Source organism: Crinia signifera, chromosome 6 (genome assembly GCF_055691185.1).
Source record: "Crinia signifera chromosome 6, ASM5569118v1, whole genome shotgun sequence".
NCBI classification, from domain to species: Eukaryota; Metazoa; Chordata; class Amphibia; order Anura; family Myobatrachidae; genus Crinia; species Crinia signifera.
The window spans coordinates 127,261,988-127,287,601 of record NC_139222.1 but is presented as its reverse complement, the minus strand read 5'-3'; the positions used below and the strand labels follow the sequence as shown (position 1 = coordinate 127,287,601).

Here is a 25,614-nt window from a genome sequence, read left to right as displayed (position 1 = left end):
TGTATGGGCCGCAATGCACATGCGTGATACTGGGAAGCAAAATAAACCCTTATACTTTTTCTATTCGCAAGTAAGGTGATTAACAGGAAGTAGGAGTCTGTGGGTAGTAACTGGCCGGGTACTTGTTTTCTAGAAGGGCACCCACGATTTTGATCTTAGGCATCGTAAGGAAAAAAATCGCGTCGGTCGCATCGCATGCGGCCAAAAAAAAATCGCATGCGATGCGATAGACGCGATTACCGCGATTTTACATAGGGAACAATGTTAAATGGCCCACAGATCCCAAATACCCACCCTGAAGTGTAAAATCGGGTCAATTGGGCCATTTAACATTGTTCCCTATGTAAAATCGGTAATCGCGTCGGTCGCATCACATGCGATTTTTTGGCCGCATGCGATGCAACCAACGCGATTTTACATTTTACCATGCATTTCTATGTAAAATGGCGGCCATCGCATCGGTCGCATCGCATGCCATTATAATGGCATGCGATGTACATGCGATGCCCGCGATGGAAACAAGTACCACTGGCCGTTTCATGAGAGTGCCAAAAAACCCCGCTAGGTGTGCCAGAAAAAAATGCTGGGAGTGTTAAAGAAAATGTAGACGTGCCTAAACATTTTATTGGAGGGTGTATGGCATCAGCACCAGGCCGGATATGCCTGTTTTCCTTGCAGCCGCCGAATAACTCTTATCCTGCAATAAATGGTGCCCAGTGGAAAAAACATTCTATGGTAAACCTGTAACGAAGTGTTTTGAACAGATTTGCATGAGCAGTATTTCGCTCTAACGGGGCGGCTTCAACCTGAACGCTGGCTGTTGCGCATTGGCGGATGTGCAATTAGATCTGAATTACCCCCAATTAATCTATTAGATTCTTAGTAATAATAAAAATACACACATAAAAATAATCAGAAGGTGGATTAAAAAAATAAAAACATACTCAATTTAAATGCATAAGGAGTGGGTTGCTGTGAAACAACTGAAGGGAGGGAAATTTAAAAATGTACACACATTATTAAGCATTTTGTAAACATTTACCATTACACGAGTTACAAAACAAAGAGGCGCAGCATAAAATCCTCTTTGGTTAAGTGCACTGGTTTATGGTGGAAGAGCTGAAATTTATCGTAAGAGGGAGTAGTTTGGAAGAGCAAGGCAATCAAAGTTAAATGTTTGAATTTTGTATCAGCTTTCGCAAGGCTGGTGGAAAATCTGCTCTAGTCCTAAACCTTGACATGGGATCCACAATACATATTTCTGGGTCAGTGGTTCTCAAATTCGGTCCACAGGGAGCACTAACATATCCGTGCTTAGCTGATATCTGGATGGCGGACAGACCATGTCTAGGTCAACAGTCAATAGGTTGAAAACAAAAGGTCAGCAATGATAAGAGGTCAACACAAGCAACAAGTGGACATGTGAAGAGGTCAACATGTTTTTGTGGGGATTCTTTTTTGGATTTTTTTTTCATACCATCCACATGGACTCCAAGTGGGAACTATAAAGTGTGCGCTTCCAATAATAGTGGAGTGAGGCACTTGTCCTAAAGCATGGTGAGAGAAGAAAGCTATGCGAGGGGATGCAGCACACTAATTGTTGGTCCACATGCTCAATGGACATAATCCCTCCAAAAGAAGGCTAAACACTCATGTCGATCTTTTCATGTGTTGACCTTCTGAATAGTCGACGTTTTGTCAATGTCAACCTTGCAAATGTTAACTTTTTGCTGTCAACCTAGATAGAGTCTGTGATTGGAAACTGGTGACATAATTAGTACCTCAGTCAATATGATTTAACCATCTGTGCTGAGCCATGGATTTCTTTAAAACCTGGACTGTTGGTACTTGAGGACAGAGTTTGACCATTGCTCGTCTAGGTCATTTACCAATTTTCCAAGTACTGTAGGACCATGAAACGCCTACATTTTGTGAAGTCCTGACAGACTAGGTCAACATTCTAGATCATGACACCTTCCAATTGATATGGGTGGGAGAGTGGGGTGTGTGATGATTATCCTTTCCCAATTCATCATCCCCAGGGTCAGAAAGCATGTTCAAGGCATACTTCATCCAACATAAACCAAAAAAGATAATAAAAAGCAAACAAAAAACGTAAACCCACTACACTACTAATATCCCAACCCACCCACCAAAAAGGAAAGCAAAATATAAATAAACACACACAAAAGCGTTACGTATCCTAAAGGCATTTCTAATGTTGCCTCTCTCCAATGATTCATTTAAGCCATAAATTAGACTAAACTTCCCATATTTTAAAGATAAACTCAGAAATTTAATTTCATGAAGAGTTAGAATTATCATGCGACCTTTTGTACAGTCCAAGACTCCTTAATGACTGAGGAGCCTCCGGAAAAAAAAAAAAAAAATCGCAGAGCTATTTGCTGTATGTAGTGTGCTCTATAAAGCAGGTCTACTGTGTCTATTTTCCTATTACACTGCATCACTAAGTCAGCTAACTGTTGCAAGGCAATGACTAATGGCCCACAACCCTTTCTCAATTACAATAGTTTATTAAGCAACACATGCTTCTACTGGCCCATCTCCCCATCTCCTGCTCTACTCCTACACCATGGCATCAGCTGATGCTAGACGCAATTGTCTATCTACAAATAAATAAATACATCAATAAGAACCCAACCCACATTGCTAATTCTGGAATATGGGGGATAACCATGCAAGGGAGAGATCCCTTACAGTGTAAGGCCTACACCATTTTAGAGATTGCAGCTTTAAAAAGGGAGCTTTCAGTTTGTATGACTACTGCTACTCTCTTCTGGCTCCATCTTGGTTTTGCCCATAGTCTCTGTGGGCCCGCGTGTCTCCCCCTCATGGGTCTTCATGTGCTTGGTGAGATGATCACTCCGCATAAAGACACGGCTGCAGGAAGCGCAAGGGTATTTTTTGGCCCCGGTATGGGTCTGTAGGTGCCTTTGCAACTCATCACTCCGAGTGAATCTTTTGCCACAGAATAGCCAGTTGCAGACAAATGGTCGATCTCCACTATGCCAGCGTAAATGAGCCTTTAGATGGGATGTCTTGGCATATGCCTTTCCACAGCCTGGTATGTGGCAATTGTGCATGGTTTTGCGTTTGGTCACATCTGCATTGGAACCAGCACGTTCAGCTTCCTGGCAGTTAGGACAGCGACAGGCAGTTTGAGCAGCACTACGTGGCATTGCACGTCTAGCACCTTTTGCACGAGGAGAACCATCCGAACTTTGTTCAGCAGCATGAGACTCCATCTGTGCATCCAAAGTTCCAATGAGATGTGGGGAGGGAGGCAGCATATGTGGAGTGGTAATGCATAGATCAGAGCCATATCCCCCCAGAGGAGCCTGGTGGGATGAAGGAGTACTGAAGCCTCCAGCACCAGGCTGCATATCCATCCAATTAGACCCAGCATGAAGATCCCACCATGAAGGAACGCCTGTCTCCTCTCCAGGCCCTCCCGAGGTTGGAGGTCTCATCCAGGACTCATAAGGATGAGACATCTCAAAGGATGGACTCAGAAATTTGGTGAACGATGTGACCTCTGCAGATTCCTGGCTTGAAAAAGATTGGCAGGGAAGCCTTACAGAGGAGAGAGATGTGTATCGCTCAGTAGAAGAATAGGATGGGTTTTGGTCAGTTTCTTGTAGGACAGACAATGCTGGATCAGAATCTGGAGGGAGGGTGTATGTTTTCAGAGAAAGTTCAGAGGTGGCTGGAGATCCAGGAGCCTCTGATGATGGTTGGTTACCCAGTGAGCTACATACAGCAGTCAGCATTGCAAAAATAAAAAACCACCAAGAGGTTGTCCAGGTAAAGGTGATCTGTGGAAAGATAAATACGAATTAGCATAAAATTGAAACTCTAATCTGAAATTCACACAAACACACACACACATACACACACACACACTTCCTTTTAAGTATGCCCTGGAGAGATTTCTCCAGTCCAACTGGAAAATCTTCCCGAACACCTGTTTTCTACATAAAATGCACACCTAGTTTTCTTCCTCTGGTGCAAAGAACCCAGTTTCCTTCATTAGTTTTATTTTTATCTCAAATTGCTTCTTACCTGCTCTTTGTGGATGCACTAAGACTCCCTCATGTGTGTGTGTGTATATATATATATATATATATATATATATATATATATATATATATATATATATATTTTTTTTTTATGCTTCCTTCATCAGGTCTTACACATTCTTACAGCTATTTCCTCCGATTAGTAATAGTACCTTTGTTTTATTTTCATCCTGTGTGCACATCTTCTCACTTCCTCACTTCTTTCTGTTTTTCACTATCCGTGTTTCTCCTTATTTTAATAGAACCTGTTACCTTGCTTGTTTGTGTCCCTTTCTCATGTGCGATATAGGCCATTATCCATATTTGCTGTAAATAAGCCACCTGTACTACTCTGCTGATCTTACCGATGGCTAGGACCCGGTATTTCCATGTTGCAAAATGTCAGACCATGATCCCACGTCACCCTCTCTGATTAGATGTTTTCAAATATTCAGAGGAAATGTAAATATAGTTTATCTTTCATCCTAAATATCCCAGGAGCCAGCAGCTGTAATAAAGGGCTGGTGGATGCAAATTACAGTAATTATTGTCTGAGCTGTAACGAGAAAAGGAGGCTGAGAGAGACCTGAAGAATATTAGGGTCAGAAAGTCTGGGGAACAGAAATGTTAACCCATGCACTGCAGGACAATTTAATCATGGGGAATTGCTTGCTGCATAATTATCAAATAGAAAAAAACTTTTTTTGCGTTGCATTCATGGTCATGTTCAGTGGTGGCTCGTACCTTCTTGGGGGATTGGGGCTGCCTCTGGCCATAGCAGCCACGGGGGTACCGCGATGCAGACACCCCCCTACCCCTGATGCCGCCGCTGTTGCCTCTCCTCCCGGTCCCCAACTCCCCGGCGCCTGTGCTATGATGACAGGAGCCGGGAAACTGGCGCATGCGCAGTACAAACATCTGTACCGCACATGTGGCCAGCTTCTATGGGCTGCTTCGCCAACAGCCCATAGAAGGGAATCATGGTCATGTGTAATACAAATGACAGGCACCGGCGCGTGCGCAGTACCGATGTAGGTACTGCGCATGCGCAAACAGGAAATCTGCTTGGCAGCCTGCAGAAAGGAGTCCTGGAGGGAGGGAACACCTCCAAATGGGACTGCCTTGGAGACTGGCAGGTTGGACTTCCAATAGGCAGTGTTACCTGGGGGGGGCGGGCTGCAGCCCATAGGTAAAAACCGTCACTGGTCACATTGGATTGGGGTTTGTCACATTGTCAGTATATATATTCTCCAGTGACAACAAATATAAAGGTTTGCATGCACATCATTTATCATAATACAACCAAAATGCACTACGAACTACTAACACGAGAAAGAGCTAATGGCAGGATTCACAATCAAATATGCCAATACAAAACTTGATAAAAACTACAGATATACCCAATACCCCAGTTGTTGTGGAAGGGATTTTTCCTATTCACACCAAACATCCCATTTACAAGTCTGTTAAATAAATAATTATAACTATAGTTCCATTTATCTATGTGTGGATGCATTGTTGTGTGTATTGTGAACCACTCAGAGCCTAACATAGAGGTGTCTGGTGGACAAAAGCTTTAATTTAGGGAGTTTTAAAAAGTTGTATACTTTGTTCATTTGTCATGCCATCTAACCATTTAACATGTACAATGACCAAACCATGATACTTTATTGCTTATGGAAGAAGGGTATCACATGTTTTCAGAACTGAGGGGTAAATGTATGAAGCTTGGAGAAGCAGTATCTATCCCCATAAAGAATATTATGTGCAAGGTGATAATGCACCAGCCAATCAGCTTCAATATGTAAATTGAGATGTAGGAGCTGATTGGCTGGAGCATTATCACCTTGCATATAATGTGCTTAGGCCAGTGGTTCCCAAACTGTGCGCCTAGGCTCCCTGGGGTGCCTCGGGACACTTACAGGGGTGCCTTGGGTTGGTTGTCCAGGACCAATTCAAATTATTTATGATCAATTATTTCTGAACAAAACCAGTGCTCATGGCTGCCCATCATAAAATGTGTACAATCCGAAGCACATCCTGCCCTTTACCACATAACTGACCCTAAGAAGCACATATAAACACAATCTACTTAATTTCATACATATTTTTTGGGGCCTAGGGGTGCCTTGGAAAAAATTCTGGTACTCTAGGGTGCCGCGATTATAAAAAGATTGGGAACCTCTGGCTTAGGCCTTTATTCAGATCTGATCGCTGTACAAATTTGTTCTCAAAATAGGCAAAACCATGTGCACTGCAGGTGGGGCAGATGTAACATGCAGAGAGAGTTAGATTTGTGTGAGTTATTTTGTTTCTGTGCAGGGTAAATACCGTTTGCATTATGTTTTGACTTCAATTTAGATTTCAGTTTTAAACACACCCCACTTAAATTTAACTCTCTCTGCACATATTACATCTACCCCACCTGCAGTGCACATGGTTTTGCCCATTTTGAGAACAAATTTGGGTACTCTTTACTTAGAAGGGCGCCCACGATTTTGATCGTGGGCATCGTTAGTAAAAAATCTCGGGCATTGAATGCACTAAAAAATCGGGTGCGATCAACCGACGAGATGCCCGAGATTTCCCATAGGGAACAATGTTAAATGTCTCAATTGACCCAATTTTCCTGTTCAATGCCTCAATTGACCCGATTTTTCCATAGGAAACAATGTTAAATGGGCCACAGAGGCCAAATAGGCACCCTGAAGTGTATAATGGCCGCCCGAATTGTTAACGCCACCCCACGATCAACGTCAACCCGATGCGTGGCGAGCGCAGCGAGCCCGCGAGGGGCGGCGGTACGCGTCCTACGACCTTTTCATACCCCCACTATCCACGTCGGCGTGGAGTTGAGAATAGAAAGTGTGGCGAGCACAGCGAGCCACCGAGCCCGAAGCGTGGCGAGCGCAGCGAGCCCCGCGAGGGTACGCGGACAGCTGTGAAGCCCGCGAGGGGACGCGGATACCTGTGAAGGTATCCGCGTCCCCTCGCGGGGCTCGCTGCGCTCGCCACACTTTCTATTCTCAACTCCACGCCGACGTGGATAGTGGGGGTATAAAAAGGTCGTAGGACGCGTACCGCCGCCCCACGCGGGCTCGCTGCGCTCGCCACGCATCGGGTTGACGTTGATCGTGGGGTGGCGTTAACAATTCGGGTGGCCATTATACACTTGAGACATTTAACATTGTTCCCTATGGGAAATCTCGGGCATCTCGTCTGTCGCATCGCACCTGATTTTTTAGTGCATTCAATGCCCGAGATGGCCGAGATGGGCGCCCTTCTAAGTAAAGAGTACCCAAATTTGTACTGCAATCAGATCTGAATAAGGGCCTTTATGGGGATAGATATCACTTCTCCAAGCTTCATACATTTACTCCATAGTTCTATAAAACAGCATCTAGCATACCGTACATATTACATACTAGTAAAAGGGACTAATGTTAAAGATAAAACATTGTATAGCATGTGGTGATACCTTATTAAAGAGTCCACACCTTTGCCACTTTTTCAGACTCTGAGTGCCACTTCTTCTATATATATATATATATATATATATATATATATATATATATATATATATATATATATATATATCTCAAGCAGCAGTTTTGCACAACTGCTGCTTGAGTCTTTTCTTTTGGAGTGCTGCCCCTCCGCTGAAATCTCCAAATGCTTTCAAAGATAGTCTGCTACCTTGCGATTGCCTCTGTGTTTGTGCATGTGTGAGAGAAAGATGTATTTTCACTTGATGCCAACAGATGATTTTCAGACCACACACAATCAGACACTATATGATATACATAAAGAATAGATATTTTCTTTGTATTATATTCTTTGATAATGCTGGATAACGCTATGGGCCTTATTCAGACCCACTCGCTGTGCTGCAAATTTGCAGCCTGAGCACACGGTATGCATATGCAGTGCTCATGCGCATGGTCCAACTTCTAATAGAGCCAGTGATTGACAGCCGGCCGCTGATTGTGAGAGGCATGTCAGTGTTTTCTGGGAGTGCCCCGGCCCTTGGGAGGGAGGGCCGCTGATGTCAGCCACTGCCTCCTTCTCCCCAAGGCCATCGCAGCGCTGAGTAAGTATAGACTTACTCGGCACTGTAAACGTAGGAGAAAGCCATTCAATGGTGAGTGATTACGAATGGTTTCCCCCCTGTGTGAATGACTGTGAACGAATTTGCAGCTATGCACAGGGGTGGGAGGAGACCTTGGCAGGGTGGGGTTTACCTGATCGCTGGGCTACGGACATTTGTAGCCCAGTGATCAGGTCTGAACCAGGCCCTATATGTGGAATTACCACTGTCCCGATTTTAACAATTTCTAAACATACAGCTGCTGCAGAATGACAATAATGAATGTAAGCTCATGCTATATGATTTGACCCTCTGAGAACCCTTTTTGTCATGGCCGATGAGAGACGACAGAAGTGGGAGGGTTTCATACTGGAGGCTGCAGGAAGCAATTGAACATAATATATACCTCCACAGAACAAAGGGTGTTATTACTTGTATTACTTGTATAGCGTAGACTGAATAGTTCTGGAAGAACATAATTTAAGTCCCTCAAATCTTTTCCAAAGACACTCATTCCGAAATGTGGGCACACACACTAAAGCTTTTCATTGTAAGCCCACATGCAAAGACAGGATATATTTATGTAGAACAAGACTTTACAGAACAATCAAGTGTGGCACTTACAAGGTCACTCTTCGTTGTACAAAGGGGACAGCAAACAGTTTTCCACAATTGAGAGATCAGATCTTGGCTTATTTCAATGAGTCATTATGTCCATCTTCCAGACACACTTTATATAGGAAAGCATATTTCTGATGTATGGATGTTTATCTCTCCTTATCTCCCTAGCATTTATCTCTTGTTAAGGCTTAATACATCTGCCCCATTGTCTTTTAAAGAATACTTTTTTTTAAATAAAAAAATGATAATGCACAGGCGCCCCTGCTTATTCTTTTGTAAAAAAATAAAATAAAAATTATATATATATATATACATACATACATACATATACACATATACACACACAAATGCATACATATGTGTATATATATATATATACACACACACACACACACACACACACACACACATATTACTATAATGGCACATGATGAATCATTCCCTGGATTTATAAACTTATAAATTAAGCTTAGCTTAGCAGTTAAAAACTTAACGTTTGTACTGAAGGAAGTAACTGACATAACTGGTTATTAGACAAGTCTATGAAATGATGGGAGTGATTCAGGTTGGTTTGCAAAAGCAAACTCTTTCTCTAATGGACAAAACCCTGTGCACTGCAGGGGGGCAGATGTAACATGTGCAGAGAGAGTTACATTTGGGTGAGTTATTTTGTTTCTGTGCAGGGTAAATACTGTCTGCTTTATTCTTACACTGCAATTTAGATTTCAGTTTGAACACACCCCACCCAAATATAACTCTCCCTCCAGCTGTTACATCAGCCCCACCTCCAGTGCACATGGTTTTGTCCATTAAAGGAGTTTGCTTTTGCAATCCAATCAGAATCACCCCCGATTCCTTAACTTTTCCCGTTTTTAAAAATTTGGATATTATCAATCTGCAGGCCCACCATCAGGGGGGACATGACTTCTGGGAATACTGGTACTGGCATCCTAGGCCCTGCCACGTGGATTAATGGGGTGGGTGCCTTCGGCACCGACTGTCTGCTCCTACTTGCTACTATCCCAGCCCTCGGCATAAAATGTGAAAGCACCCGCTGGATCCTTCAATAAAGTTTTGTTTTTCTTGTTGAGGTGGCACATCTGACATCAGGACATCACCCACCACTTGAAGACAAAGGAGACCAGTGCATGAGAAGCAGCAAGTTAGCCCAGAACACATGACTCATGGGGGTTTATTTACCAAGATGGGAGTTATATTGAAGATGGGATGTTGCTATGGGCAACCAATGATAATCTACTTATTTATTTGCACCTTCTAGAAGATAATAGATAGAATCTGATTGGTTGCCCATAGCAACATCCCATCTGCAATAGAACGCCCATCTTAGTAAAGAAACCCTGTAGAGGAGGAAGAAGGTCAGATGTGGTAGTAAGTCAGGCAGGCAGGCTTGCAGGCTGATGCAGGGAGTGGAGACTGTCTAGCTGGGGTTGGGGAAACAGAGCAGAGATACAAAGGGGTCATTAGCCCAACGTTGGGATCCCGACAGCATGGCGAGCGCAACAAAGCCCCTTGCAGGCTTGCTGCGCTTACCACGCTGCCTATTCTATTCTCCCTCTATGGGGGTCGTGGACCCCCAAGAGGGAGAATAGCCGGTGGCTGTCGGGAACCCGTCTGTCGGAGTTTTGACAGTCGGGATCCCGACGTCGGGTAAATGACTGTCGGGATCCCGCCCGGCACCCGAAAGAAGAGTGTCTGCTTGTATTACTTATATAGACAGGAGCACAGTGAGAGGGACTGCGCATCAAATCAGACCTGCTATAATTGTCCTGCAATTTGGGCTCTCTCAAACCAGATATTGACTTCTGCAATCGCAGGAAAAAAGCCCAAATTGCAGGTAAATTGCCTAGTGTACTGGGGTCTTTATGGGTATATTTACTAAAGCTTCTGAAAATGAAAAAAGGTGATATTGCTCATAGTCACCATTTAGATTCTGTGTATCATTTTCTAGGATGATCTGATTTACTATTGTCAACATCACCTCTTTTGTTTTAGAACCTTTAGTAAATGTACCCCTAAAGAGAGAGCTACTGTATGTATACTAGACAAAATCATAGCCTAGCTGTGCATACTGCAGAGGAGCAGACAGAGAGGTAGCAGATAGCTGTCATTTGGATTGTGTGTGACAATGGGGGTATGCATCAAAGCTTGGAGAGAGTTAAGTGGATGGAAATAAAGTACCAATTAATCAGCTTCTGTCATGTTACAGGCTGTGTTTGAAAAATGACAGGAGCGGATTGGTTGGTAGTTATTGTCTCTCCAAGCTTTGATACATATCCTTCTGTGACTGAGCATGTGTGGTGATCTATAGGAGAGAGTTAAGTGGATGGAAATAAAGTACCAATTAATCAGCTTCTGTCATGTTACAGGCTGTGTTTGAAAAATGACAGGAGCGGATTGGTTGGTAGTTATTGTCTCTCCAAGCTTTGATACATATCCTTCTGTGACTGAGCATGTGTGGTGATCTATAGGGATGAGGGTGGGGTACCTGTCTAGTTTGCCAGTCCCAGGCTCCACAATTTCTGATGGATGCCCAGGCAGCATGTAATTTATATGTCTGCAATAAAAGCTACCCACCCATTTTTGTCTCAGTCATTTTTGCAAGTCTTAATGTATTGCAGCAGAAAATGAAAGCAAACTCTTTGGACCAGAAATGTATGAGGAGCATTGCATTCATGCACGTCATTTACATTAGAACTTGAAATTCTGAATTTCAAACATGATAGATAATCCATGTGATGTATTTGCATGACTGATCCACTATAAATCCAGAGTGGGCCTAATAGCTCTACAGATCCAGGCAATGACATGACACACTTTATATAGTAATTTTGTACTAAAGCTGGGTACACCGTGGACTAAGTGTGTATCCAGCGACATCTTGCATGACAGGACCAGGCGGGGTGCCGGCAAGTGTGTACTACACAAATAGCGACAGTGGGGGGAGTGGGCGTCCCGCATGTACAGACAACAGAGGATGTTGACGATGATGGGAGTTGCAGATGGCAGTAGTTTTTTTTAGCCATTCGGTAACCTCAACCCTATTTGACCTTTAGCTCTTTGTATGTTACTGCCATGCAGCTTGTCAGGTAAAACTGAGCACTGATATATATATATATATATATATATAACAAAAATATAACTATTAATCTACAAGCTATCATTTAGGTTGCATTTGGGGCCATATCTCTACAGCATCTCTGAACGGCAGGTGTTTCAAGCAAACTAATGCTGTTCTCAATCCTGATAGATTATTACATTTACACTGTGTTTGGATGGTTAAAAGATTTAAAATAATGCTGGCCTTATATGTGTCAGGACTGGGGGTGACTGGAGTGGATCAGCGGACCTAACTGGGTAATGGAAGTGTGGAGACTTGATTTATCGGTGGTGCATAAACAGGGGAAGTAGGGTGATACACGGAGTGCACAACTGAACTGGAGATTGGCGAATACTAGGACAGAGGCTTGGAGTGTAAACCCACCAATGGTGTTCACCAGGGAGCTCTGGAAGGCGCTTTGGGCTTTGCTTCGCTCGTTGTGCAGGTCGTGGCACTCACACAGAGTTCTCCTTGTTCAAACTGTGGGTGCGATGGTACGGACTAAGTTGTTTGGAACAGCTAAATATACTATGAGCTGCAGAATCGATGGTCGGCCTGGGAACCAATAGTTCAGGCTGGGTATCAGGCTGGCTACTGATGGTTGGTCTGGAAACCAATGGCACAAGCTGGGTATCGGGTTGGGAACTGATGGTACGAGCTGGTTAACTGATGATTGGCCTGGGAGCCAATGGTACAAGCTAACTGAGACTTAGTACTACAACATAGGAACAGAGTAGAAGGTGCACCATACACTATTTACATTTTTATATATAGTATAGGAGGTTCTTGGCATAGTATTGTCCAATAGTATGAGCCTGCCCACCACTCGTCAAGTGACCTCGTTGGAGAGGTCCCTAACATTATAGGGCCTTGATGGCTAACCTTGACACTCCAGCTGTTGTTGAACTACACATCCCAGCATGCTATGCATCATGTTTAGCATGGCCAAATAGCAAAACTGAAGCAGAGCATGCTGGGATGTGTAGTTCAACAACAGCTGGAGTGTCAAGGTTAGCCACCAAGGTTATAGGGGTTCACCCCTGGGGGTGCTACACATTGCTTAGTATTTGAGGTTGTAGTCAAAATGTAGACAGTGAAAACTTCTATAATGAATATGCGCTGACTACTGGTGAGCCCACCTCATATCTACCAGTGTGCACTTATGTGGTAGATGTAAAAAAGGTTTTAAACCAAAAGTTTCCACGGACATAATGTCAACAAGGTCATAAGGTCAACATTAAAAATTTCAGCATGGAAAATATAGACAGAACCAAATTCAGAGATGGAGGCAGATATTGTAATCCAAGCAGGATCCTGATTATTGGGAATGTTTTCTTCACTTACTATTCAAATCTGACTTTAAAAACACTGGTACCCATCAGTCCATTGGTTCAGAGCATCTTTAAAACGGCAGGTCTTGTGGTGTGTTCCTGTTATGCAGTGGTTAGTACCATCCTAAAGAACATACTGCGGTCCAAGGAAGGACAAATGGTGAACCAGCAACTGGGTCATGAGTGACTAAGGCTCACTGATGCATGTGAGAAGCGAAGGCTAACCCATTCCCATCTCTACCACCCCATCCTCTATTCTCGGTCTTACCTCTGTGCTGCCTTATTCCAAGAGACATGACGCACAAATGATTAAATTATTATGCATGTATGCGGCTGTGTGATATATATATATATATATATTTTTTATAATTGTACGTAACCATGAACATGTCCAGATAGGTTTGGAAGCAAATCATTGGTTAAGTTAGTGGGGAAGATTTTAGGGTCCCCCTGTCCCAAGTGCTCCAGGGCCCCCTGTAAAGGTAGCACTAGTTCCTGTTAAATTAATGTTAATTGCAATAGAAAATATGACACCTGTCAGTTGTTTCGCTATTGGTGACCATGTGTAGATTTAACCATGAGGGTAATTCAGACCTGATCGCTGCTGTGCAAATTTCCTGAGGCCTACAATCAGATAGTTTCCACCCAAAAAATTGCAGATCGCCGACCAGCTGCCAATCCATATGCAACTCACTCAACCTCTAATGGTTTTTCCAGTCTGTGCAAGTATCTGCGCAATCCTGACCCTTCCACAATTCTGCAACAGAAACAGGCTGATCGAGGCCAGAGCGGGCATCATGGGTTTTTTTTACACTCACAGAAAACAGCAGGTTAGCACCTCCATACTGAATTGTAAATAAAAAAAAAAAAAGTCACAGATTCTTGGCACTGTGTGCTCACGTGCTGCTACACAGATGCAAGCGCAGTTGTTCGATAATTGATGGGCTTGCTAATTCACACATCGATAAGGTCTGAGTAGCCCCCCCTTTCCTGTTAAAAATGCAATTAATTAAGCTGGGTACACACCGGAAGATTTATCTGTCCAATCTATCTGGTGGGAATATTAATCTGGTAATGTATGGGAATTCAACATTTGCTCACATACACTGGGAAACAGACAATGGTCAATCAGACAAATCGGTTAAATCGATCTGATTTAACAGATTGAACCAAAGAATCGTTGTCTGTCCTTTTTTTAGGGTTTGGGAGCAAATGGTTGATTGTCATTAGCTCCAACACATTACCAGGTTTTTGTTTCCGCCAGACAGATAAAATCTGTAGGTGTGTACCCAGCTTTATTATGTTCCTACAACTTTATGTGGATTTGTGAATAACCGACCTACCCTGCAACAATTGTAACAATGGAAACAGATCTGTACAGTTCAGTTGTTTCCATGATACAGTTGTTTCCATAATTATAAAAGGTTGTTAGACTGTGAATAAATTACTGCACTGATTGTTCCCATGGTAACAGTTGTTGCTAGGAAAGTCACTAATTTATAACCGGTCAGATGGCAGGTTCCTGTAGCTTGAACCGGTTGATTTCAGCAGAAGTTCCTTTTCAAGCTTTGTGAGTTATGCTAGTAGTAGGATTTACCATAATGGTTTTTAAGTTAGACAACACCACTATCTTGTTCCTATTCCTAAGGGATATATCAGGGTTGCCTACCTGACCCCCTCCATGAGGGAGAAAATGCTCTGTTCCTGGACTTCCCTGGTAATGTAGGATTGCCAGCACCTGTGGTGAAACACCATTCTTATAAATTACCCAGCTCCCCACAGGTGATGGCAATCATAAATTACCAATGAATTCCATAAACAGAGCATTTTCTCCCTGAAGGAGAGGGTCAGGTAGGCAACCCTGGGATAGATACTATAAGAATCACACAAAATGTGATTTGTATATTACACAGTAAATTCATGTTCACCTATATAGTATAGCCGTGTAGAAATATACAATTATAGCTTTGTGCTGGAGCTATGAAATTAAATCAGACAAGGGTCCTATCTTTATGACTGAGGTTCCCAAATTTAAGGCTCATACACACTGGGCGACTTTGAACTTAAAGTCGCTCAAAACACCCAGTTTGAGCGTCTTTCAGCTCAAAGCCACCCAGTGTGTATGCCCCGGCGATGAGCGCTGTTGCACACTACTGCATCATCGCCGGGAAAGCCGTTCATCTGCTGGTTATACCAGCAGATGAGCGGCTTTCAGGACAGCTTTGCATAGCTCTGCAAAGTCGTCCTCCCCCTCCATCAGCGCCGGGCAGGGGGAAAGTCGCTCATTGTGTATGCACTGAGCGGCTTTCCCCACAGCCATAGTCGCCCAGTGTGTATGGACCTTAAGTCTTTAAGCCACTCTAAAATGGTCCAGGTTTGAAGTCTAACCATGCTTCTCTACAGGTGGCTTAATTAGTACCTCAGTCAATATGATTTAACCATTTGTGCTGAGCCTGAACCTGAACCTGAACCATTGGGCAGAGTGATGTAGGGACATTTTGTAAGCTATTGAGATCATACCCTCTCCATGAGGGAGAAACACTAGCTTGCAGGAATCTAAGATCTGCAAACTCTCTTTGTTCTAGGGAATAGGATTGCCACCTAGCAACAGCTGGTGGATGTTGGGAGGCTTACACCTAAACCCACCAGCTGTTGCTAGGTGGCAAGCCTCCCGACGAACAAAATGCTCTGTTCCTGTCCTTCCCTGGTAATGTAGGATTGCCAGCACCTGTGGTGAAACACCTTTCTTATCCATTAACTAGCTCACCACAGGTGCTGGCAATCCTACATTACCAGGGAAATCCAGGAACAGAGTATTTTCTCCCTCATGGAGAGGTTCAGGTAGGCAAGTATGATCTACATAGATCACTTAGAAAATAACCTAAAATCGTCCTCTTTGTAGGCCCCATTAGTTTCCCCTTGTTGCTGTTTCCACCTAAAGTCCAAAAATAAAATGCAGGCAGGTTAATTGCTGCTGACCAAAATGAAGCAGTGTATTCATTAGAGAATTTAGGGCCTGATTCTGGTTTGCGAATGTCCCCAGTGTGAAGAAGGACCGATGGTGAAGCACTGCGCAAGCGCATATTCACTTATGCACATGTGGAAAACACTGGGTGTCAGGGCTTAAAGTGGCCCCGGAGAGGTGGTGGAACTCCTTTCCCCTAACACCGCCCTAACTCCCATAAAGGGATAATGGTCCCACAAAAAGGGGTGTGGTCACACGATATTGAGGCCAAATAAAATTACAACAATGGCTCACTTTTTGCGGCGCTGATGGCCTGACATCACATACACCGTGCCAGAAGAAGAAGATGCCGGGACAGGCTTTTCTGTTGGATTTACTGTTCAGGGCTGAGGTAGAGGTGGAACTCAGTTCCCCCTACCATTAGAGGTGGTGGAACTCAGTTCCACCCCGTTCCCCCTCACTTTAAACCCTGCTGGGCGTCCCCATGCCAACAGACAGCCAGCTGGCTTCTGGGGATGAGTGGCTGACGTCACAGCATGTCAGCCACCCACCCAATTCTCACACTTGGACACCGCGGGGGAAATGTAATAGGATGAGAGATTTAGAAAGTGAGAGATTTGGTAAGAAATCTCCAGTTTTTTTAAAGCGGCAATTATTTACACGGCAACACCAGTTTTGATTTTGAAGTGTAAATGATTGCCGCTTTAAAAAACCTGGAGATTTCTTACAAAGTCTCTCCCTTTCTGAATCTCTCATCCTATTACATTTCAGCCCGCAAGTCTATTTGCGAACACTATAGAAATCATTTGATGGTCGTCAACCATCAAATGATTTCGGGCACGCACTCTACCCTTTCGAATGGATGTTTATGCATCCATTTGCAGTGCGGTGGGTATATTTGCTGGGCAGCGGTGGAAGGGGATTCGCACGGCTTGAAGCAAAATACTGCTGCTTAGCAAGCCAACCAGATTCAGGCCCTTAGACCATTCACTCAATATGGCAGTGATCATTCTAGTTGACTCGCAAAGCTAGACTAGGGATGCCAATCCCGGGATCGGGGGGATCCCGGGATTTAGGGCCGGGATTGGAGGCTCCAATCCTGGGATTACGGGATCGAAATGTGCATGCGATTTGATCCCCTTCTACCGTGTAGTGCTGAGCAGGCCGGGGAGGAGGCTGGTAACTCGGAGTCCGGGCAGACACGTCGGCGTGGGAACACTGTGTGGTTGCGCAGCATGACCTCTAACATCATGCTGCGCTGCCTGGCAACTAGGCTGTGTGGCTGCGCAGCATGATGGTAGAGATCACATCACACTGTGCAGCCACACACTGTTTCCCACGCCACCGCGTCTGCCCGGACACAGAGTTACCCGCCTCCTCCCCGGCCTGCCGAGTCACCTTGCCTTCTCCACCTATGGCTAGAGGTAATTTATTTATCATTGTGCATATCAGGTGGCCAATCCCAGGATTGACAGTTTTTCAATCTCAAATACCGGGATTGAAAAAATGGCCTAGGATTGGCCTCCCTATTTGTGACCCAACTAAACGCTGCCTGCCTGCCGCATGAATGTCTGCCCCTGCTCGCATGGCGAATGTCCTCGCGCGCATGTGAATGGATGTTTTGCATAAACATCCATTTGCAGCCTTGTGTGTCGGGCTGAAATCATTTGATGGTCGCTAACCATCAAATGATTTCTTAAGTGCTCGCAAAGCACTCTCTGAACAGGGCAGGCAGCTGACATCCGGTGACGTCAGCTGCCCGCCCCCAGCACACGTGTTACAGTGCCATTTTCATGGGAACGTCCAGCGTTTGCATGGAAAGGCCCATGAACGGGCTGGCGACTATGCAAGTTGCCTTGTCCACTCGCACACAGAGCCTGCACATGCGCACAAACAAAACATTGCTCCACCGTGCGGGGGAGTGAACAATCTAGAATGACCTCCTTTGTGTATTATTTATTTTCTGTACAGCCCTCTACATATTATACCACTTTCACACTGCCTAAAAGTTTTAAAAAAACTGTATTTTTTAACGGTATTTAAAACGGGTCTGAGCCTTCACATTGCAGTAGATTACCGTTTTAAATACCATTCACATCAGTCAACCCGTTTAATCCCCTGAATACGTTTCAAGGCAGAATACAGGGGACAGTCTATCACAGGTCTGTAATCTGATGTTTTTACTAAATACAGTTTCAGAGCCATTCTCACTGCATAAAAACGGCTCGGAAATACCGGTTATCTTTAACCGGTAAATGAACTCTGGCGCTTTACAACTGCAGCCTTAAACGTGTTGAAATGGAAAAAAAACGGCAATTTACCGTTAAACAAGTGCGGTGTGAAAGGAAAAATTATAGTGTTTGTTTTTGTTTTGTTTTATTTTTGTGTTTTTTTTAGCTCCAATGGGCAGAGACTGATGTCATTTATATATTCTCTGTACAGAATTGAACACATGTAGCAGCTTTTTAAAAACATATTTTTTTCATTGATCTAGATCACTGGTTCCCTAACAGTTCAAGCTTTGCAGATCACACAGAAATCATGTGTCCTGAACCAACAACTGCCACCTTTTAATCCACAGATGACCTGGAAAACATGAACTGTTAGGGGTCCTCGAAGACCAAATTTGGGAACCACTGATCTAGATAATTATCTGTTATATACTGCACTATAACATCTGCAGTTTAGTAAGACTACACAATCCTACCCCCTACTGAAAGTCCCCTCTATCTGCCGATAAGGAGTGGGGAAGTCACACCAGAACAGCCACCTGGCCTGTAGCTAGATATCTGGACAATGACACAATACTTAGTTCACTATGTTAGCCTTAACCACCTCTTCTGTGTGGTTTATTAGCGAACCAATCCTTACCGGTCTAGAGACCTAAATTGAATGTATAAGGTTAGGACTCATTCTGCTTTACACTGTGGGGTTTATTCTGGTTGATTCGCTTGGATGCAAATTTGCATCCTAGCGAGTCGACCAGATCTCGCCTTACGAATGGTGGTACGCTGAACCACCATTCGCTATGGCCCCTTAGATCACTTAGAAAATGCCCTCCATGTCTAGGCCCCATTAGTTTCCACTTGTTGCTGTTTACACCTACAGAAATAAAATGCAGGCAGGTTAATTGCTGCTGACAAAAATGGAGCAGTGTGTGCATTAGACAATTCAGACCATTCACCCAATGTAGCAGTGATCTACGTGTGTAAAACTCGCCGAAGGCATTTGCTACAGGGGTTCGCACATGCACAAACCCCGACCGTTGGACGGAATAGTGAAGTCAGAAACGTACTGAGCGGGATTGAACCACCTCCATAGTGGGATACACAGAGGAAGGGGTACAGACAATGGGGAAAGTGATCAAGACAGATATATTAAAAAAAGATAGTTCCAGTTATAAAGCAATACCATATTATACAATGATGTATAGAGAATATATAATCATTCAAATCATATTTTATTGCTTTTAGGACCACCCAATATCCTTTAGAGTGGTCCAGAGAGTACAACAAAACAGTTTAGCACCATCACTAAGGATTCCAACCCATTAAATCCTGAGCTTTATAGGAATCAAAACACACTGTAGACACATTTTAGACATCGGCACAATCCGTGACTAAGAGAAGCCACATTGCAGGCCTCCAGTTATTTTACTGCAGCTCCTGGGAGAGGACCGGACAACACGCTCACCAACCAAACTAAACCCCTTGTGATCACCACTATGTGAATAAATTAAGTCAAGAGGAAGGCGGTAGAATTATACCACCAACGGGAGGGATATCAGGTGGCATAGAGGAGGGAAGGATAGCACAGAGGACAGGAGGGGGGGGGGGGGTATGTATAACAGAAAGGACATGATGGAGCAGAGGAATTGCAGAGAGGACAGACATGGGTGGCAGAGAAGACAGGATTCAGGGTCGTTTAAGAGAGGAGGAGGAGGAGGAGGTGTGTGTGTGTGTGCAGAGTCCATGCAGGCAGAATGGGGTTACTATGGAAGGCAGAATGGGGGATTTATGGAAGGGGAATAATGGCAGAGAGAACAGTAGGGGGTGGATGGGAGATAAGAGAAAGAACAAGAAAGGATGGGGAAAGGAATGGCAGAGTGGACAGGAGGGGGAGGGATCAATGGATGGATGTATGGGCGAGAGGACAGGATGGGGGGGGGGGGCAGAGAGGACTGGAAGGAGGATGGATGGCAAAAAGGGCAGGAGAAGGGATGGAAGGCAGAGAGGGCAGAATGGGAGATGGATGCAGGGGTTAAAGTGAGGGGGAACTCGGTGAAAGGACAACCCTGGACAGTAATTCCAACAGAAAAGCCAGTCCCAGCGGCTTCCTTTTCTGGCACGGCTTATGTGATGTCATGCTGTCACCACTTCTGAGGTGAAGATGAGAGGAGAAGTAGCTGCTGGACGGAAAGGGACAGATATGTGTCATAGGTCAGATATATGAAATGGGCACTTACTGTGGACATATTTTGCTAGGGGTACTACTGCTGTGGTCATTATGTGTACAAGCAATACTACTGTAGGCATTACTGTGTGCATACATGTAAAAGAGACACATGTGTCATAACATGAATAAGGGGCACTACTTTGTGCTGCAACATGAATCATGGTCACTACATGTGGTGTAATGTGAATATACTGTAATTGTGCTACTGTGTTGAATCATTTGAATTGTGAGTACTATTTTGAGATTACTGGTATGGCACAAATTTTGTAGTTTGCATGGAGTGCCAAAAACCCTGGCAGTACCAGGGGATCCACCTAATTGGGGGTAGGAAGGGTCCGTGGCAGGGGAAATGAGTTCCACCAACTCTCTGGGGCCACTTTAAGCCCTGGATGGATGGATGGCAGAGAGGGCAGAATGGGAGATGGACGGAAGGCAGAGAGGGCAGAATGGGAGATGGACGGAAGGCAGAGAGGGCAGAATGGGAGATGGACGGAAGGCAGAGAGGGCAGAATGGGAGATGGACGGAAGGCAGAGAGGGCAGAATGGGAGATGGACGGAAGGCAGAGAGGGCAGAATGGGAGATGGACGGAAGGCAGAGAGGGCAGAATGGGAGATAAACGGAAGGCAGAGAGGGCAGAATTGGAGATGGACAGAAGGCAGAGAGGGCAGAATGGGAGATGGACGGAAGGCACAGAGGGCAGAATGGGAGATGGATGGAAGGCACAGAGGGCAGAATGGGAAATGGATGGAAGGCAGAGAAGACTGAAGGGGGTAAAATGGCATAGAGAACAGAAGGGGGTGGACGGCAAAGAAGATAAAGGACAGTTGGTCCGATGGATGGCAGAAAAGACAGGATGGGGAAGGATGGATGGCAGAAAGGACAGAATGGGGGGAGGAATGTATACAAGGAAGAGACGACAGGAGGAGGGAATGGATGGCAGAGAGGCCAGTTATTGTAGAAGAAATAAAAAGGTATTAAAATATAATGCTTTTGTTACCCCTTTTTTCCCTTAATTCCAAAATTAGAGCCCAGTAATCCTGATATCCTGGGATTACAAAATTATTACCTAATCATCACACAACGGGGGTCATAGCCAATATAGTGCAAATTTCATCATCCCAGTCCCAGTCAGTCGCACACTGAGGGCAGGTCCTTAAGCAGAGATTCATGTCATCCTGGCATGACACTTCACATGAACGGGTCCTCTGTTCTCCTGGACATTTAGAAATTGTAAATGTAATTTACATCAACCCTGGCTTTTTTGGTACTTACAATCGAATTGTTTCTAAAATGTATGTTAGCAGTCAGTCTACCAGTATGGTTTTTTTCCAAACTGCACAAGAAAATGTGGGCACCAGAGAAAACCAATGCAAACCTCTCAGAGCCCTAGTTGCTATGAACCCATGCCCCTTACATTGTTGGGTATGTAGGAGATCCCCACCTAGTTATAGAACAATTAGTTTATTAGCTGGCACCTTTGTTTGCTTGTCATGCTTTGTACTCCATAAACTGTATTGTTATTTTTAGTTTTTATTTTCATTGAATGCTATAGTATTTCAATAGGTTGAATTCAAATAAAGCAACTGTAAAAGCAGCAACTGCCCATTAATATTATGCATTGTATGTTCAACAAACAATATGGATATATATGTACTCTTTGGGATGGCATATACCCATTGCATTGAATATATGACTTTAAAATAAAGCTAGGCCATCTCTGCCATGAAAGGAAATTGAACTTGTCTGCGTGACCTATGTAACCATCTACTAACTGGCAATATATGATTGCGCTTTCTGTTTCTCCCTGCCTAAAATCGCATCACTCCCCTGTATTATATGGTACAGTGTTATTAGTAAATGCACCTTATTTATTTGCACTTCCAAAATGCGAGGGTAGCAGGAGGTGAAAGTCACAACTCTGTGCATAGGGTAAGTATAACCCCAGTGATAAGATTAAAATGCATGAAAACGCCATTCCACGCTGTACAGATGAAGAAACTGCTTATATTATGCTTATCAATAATTACAGATCATTATAAGATTTCTCAGATAAAAAGATCTAATTTGTGCATATTTGTTGCATTGACAGGTGCGTAAAAGCGGTCACCTGTACGAATGGACACGGCCCCTTAGATCTTCCAAGGCATCATTTGTGTCATTACCTAAGTCACCAAATTGCTGGAGTGCTGACTGAACTACAGATTTCACTAGAGCAGGAATGGGGAACCTTCGGCCCTCCACCTGTTGTGGAACTACACATCCCAGCATGCCTTGTTAGTTTTACTATGTGGCCATGCTTCAAATGTTGCAGGGCATGCTGGTATGTGTAGTTCCACAACAGCTGGAGGGCCGAAGGTTCCCCGTGCGTACACTAGAGTATATGAAATTACTAAATATGGTCATTAGTCAACATGCATTGTGTTGACCACTGAAGGTCGACACATGAAATAGGTTGACATAGTTAAGGTCATCAGGGTTGGAAGGTCAATACAAGCATTAGGTTGACAGTGAAAAGGTCGACATGAGGTTTTACACGTGTTTTTTTTTAGCCAACATGTGCCGTCAGGCGGTATTTCATGCCCTACCATCCCGTAGGGCGTGGAGGCACCGTGCCTGAATCATGGCGAGCCATGAGAGGGGACGCGGTACACCTTGACAGTGTCCATGACGTCTAGGTCGACATTCGGGATAAAAACACGTGAATACATAATGTTACCTTCCAATTGTCGACCTAATGAAAAAAGGGGCAGACTGGATGGGACAAGTGGTTCTTATCCGCCATCAAATTCTATGTTTCTACGTTAATGCTTGCCAACCTTCTGACCCTGTGGACCTTAGCCATATCGACCTACTGTATTTTATGTGTCAACCTTCAGTGGTCAACCCAATGCATGTGGACCTGATATGGGTCAATCCAATGACTCATACAGATGTTGCGCTGCTCATTCAGTGCTGGGGATCGCCAGATCACCCCCATTGCGAGCGGACGCTACATCTGACTGGGACACGCGAGCGTCCCACACGCACAAGCGTCCCAGTTTCCCGTCAGCAGGGATGGGAACCCTGCCCGTCTCCACTTCAGGGAGACAGGCAGGGTTAGGAGGGAGCGGTGAGGTGGGGGGTGCGATGAGGCGGCTGTAACCCAGGGGAAGCTCGGGTTGAAGGGGATGCATGTGTGTCTCATGCGCGCGCATCCCCTTCTGGCGGCTGCCGGGGGCTGGCAGCTGGCGAATCTACAGTCAGCCCCTGCCTGAATGAGAGGGGCTCCATCTGTTCCTGAAATTACAGGTTTCTTACATCCCCAGAGCTATTAAATAAGTATGAAAAGTATTAATAGGAAATATATTACTAGCAAAAGGAAATATGCAAACACATCAGCTGCATAGAAATGTAAACATCGAAGTTCTTCTGTATTTACCTTAGTTCAACCTCAAATCCTAACTTTCACCCTTTCGAGTACATAGGTCTGACAGCATGCTTATCTGAATCAGACTTGCTAAATGATATGTTATATTTGGGGTCGATCCTATTCTGCGCGGATGATTCGCGCGTGTGAATCATCAGGGCACCAGGCGCACTTACGGTGGGCTGAATTCGCTTAAAAGCGCTCGCACCTCCATAGGGGTGTGAGCAATTTTAAGGGTATGGGTAAAAACCGGACCAGGACAAGACCCCGGACCGGACATCAAAACCTGCAGCCCGGAGCTTGTAGCGTCTGGTCTGGGGGGTGTCCTGTCCCGGGGGGGGGGGGGGGGGGCTGTCTGTGACACCTGTCACCAGGTAGAGGAGGAGGGGGAGAATAAAGCCTCCCTGTATGGTCCAGGCATGTAGCAAAAACCGGACGGTCCGGACCACACGGGGAGGCAGCAATCTCCCCTCCCCCGGACACCACAAGCCTCCGGACTGCATATTTTGATGTCCGGCGGTCCGGGGTTTAGTCCGGGTCCGGTTTTTACATTGTCCCCAATTTTAAGCTTCGCACTAGCGAAGGGTGCAAGGTCGGCTTAATTCGGGTGCCGTTTTCAGCTTTTAAACACATAACGGCACCCAAATGGCACCTTGCAACCTTCAGACCCAATAGGATCGACCCTCAGGGCTGGGCAATTGCGGCCCTCCAGATGTTGAGGAACTACATATCCCAGGATGCTTTGCATTAGTTTTGCTATGTGGCCATGCTGAAACTGATGCAAGGCATGCTGGGATGTGTAGTTCCTCAACATCTGGGGGGCCGCAATTGCCCAGCCCTGCGTCTAGCTAGTGTATCTGCACTGGTACTTAAACCACCAGATTTACATATAAATGAACCACTTGCTTCTGAAAACTTGATTTAAATTAGACAAGTCAGTAAAACTGGGAGAATATGGGAATCATCAATAATATTCAGACTGATGCCATTTTTCACTCTTCAAGGAGAATAACATGATGGCTGTAGAACATACCTTCTGGATGCCTTCAATAATTAGAGCAGTGTGGGGATGCAGGAGGGAACCTCCTGGGACATCATGGGAACTAGAGTCTGAGGATTTAGAAGAACCATCACTTTAGTCCATATATGTGTTGTCCACTTGATATATGCTTCTTAAAAAGAAGCAGCAGCTCGAGCATTCATAAAAGCATCACCAAACAGGCTCTTTCCTGGTCTGAGCCTCCCTGCTGCGTCCGTTTTCAAATTAGTGAAGGGCTGTTTTAAATCCCTTGCGATGAATCTCTCTAGAACACCGAGGCATGTAGGATCTAACGATGTGCTCGACTGTCGGTTAAAAATCATGTACAGTGAGGGTATAATGGTTACCCCGCAGATCTCTCAGAGGAGAAGGGTGAGGACAGCCAGTGTCACTTGAAGAAGGTATCAGATCAGCTGTATAGGAAGCCCAGTGGCCAGCAGCAGTCAGACATCGCAAAACAGCAGCATCCGACCACCTCCAAGTTCAACTCTTCAATTGTCTTCTGTCCCAGC

The 25,614-nt window shown here is 44.6% G+C and overlaps 1 protein-coding gene across 1 annotated transcript; it reads right to left on the bottom strand.

The window, feature by feature from the left end:
* Positions 1 to 562: 562 nt before the first annotated feature.
* On the bottom strand, positions 563 to 25,614 carry SP6 (Sp6 transcription factor). The gene is made up of 2 exons (XM_083145450.1): positions 25,097 to 25,614; positions 563 to 3,836 (listed from the first exon to the last, which is right to left on the bottom strand). The coding sequence occupies exon 2, from the start codon at positions 3,789 to 3,791 to the stop codon at positions 2,769 to 2,771; it is 1,023 nt and encodes a 340-aa protein (XP_083001576.1). The 5' UTR covers positions 3,792 to 3,836; positions 25,097 to 25,614; the 3' UTR covers positions 563 to 2,768.

Bases quoted from the DNA above. Each gene is read 5' to 3' on its own strand.
- SP6 (XM_083145450.1), bottom strand. From the start codon at position 3,791: ATGCTGACTGCTGTATGTAGCTCACTGGGTAACCAACCATCATCAGAG.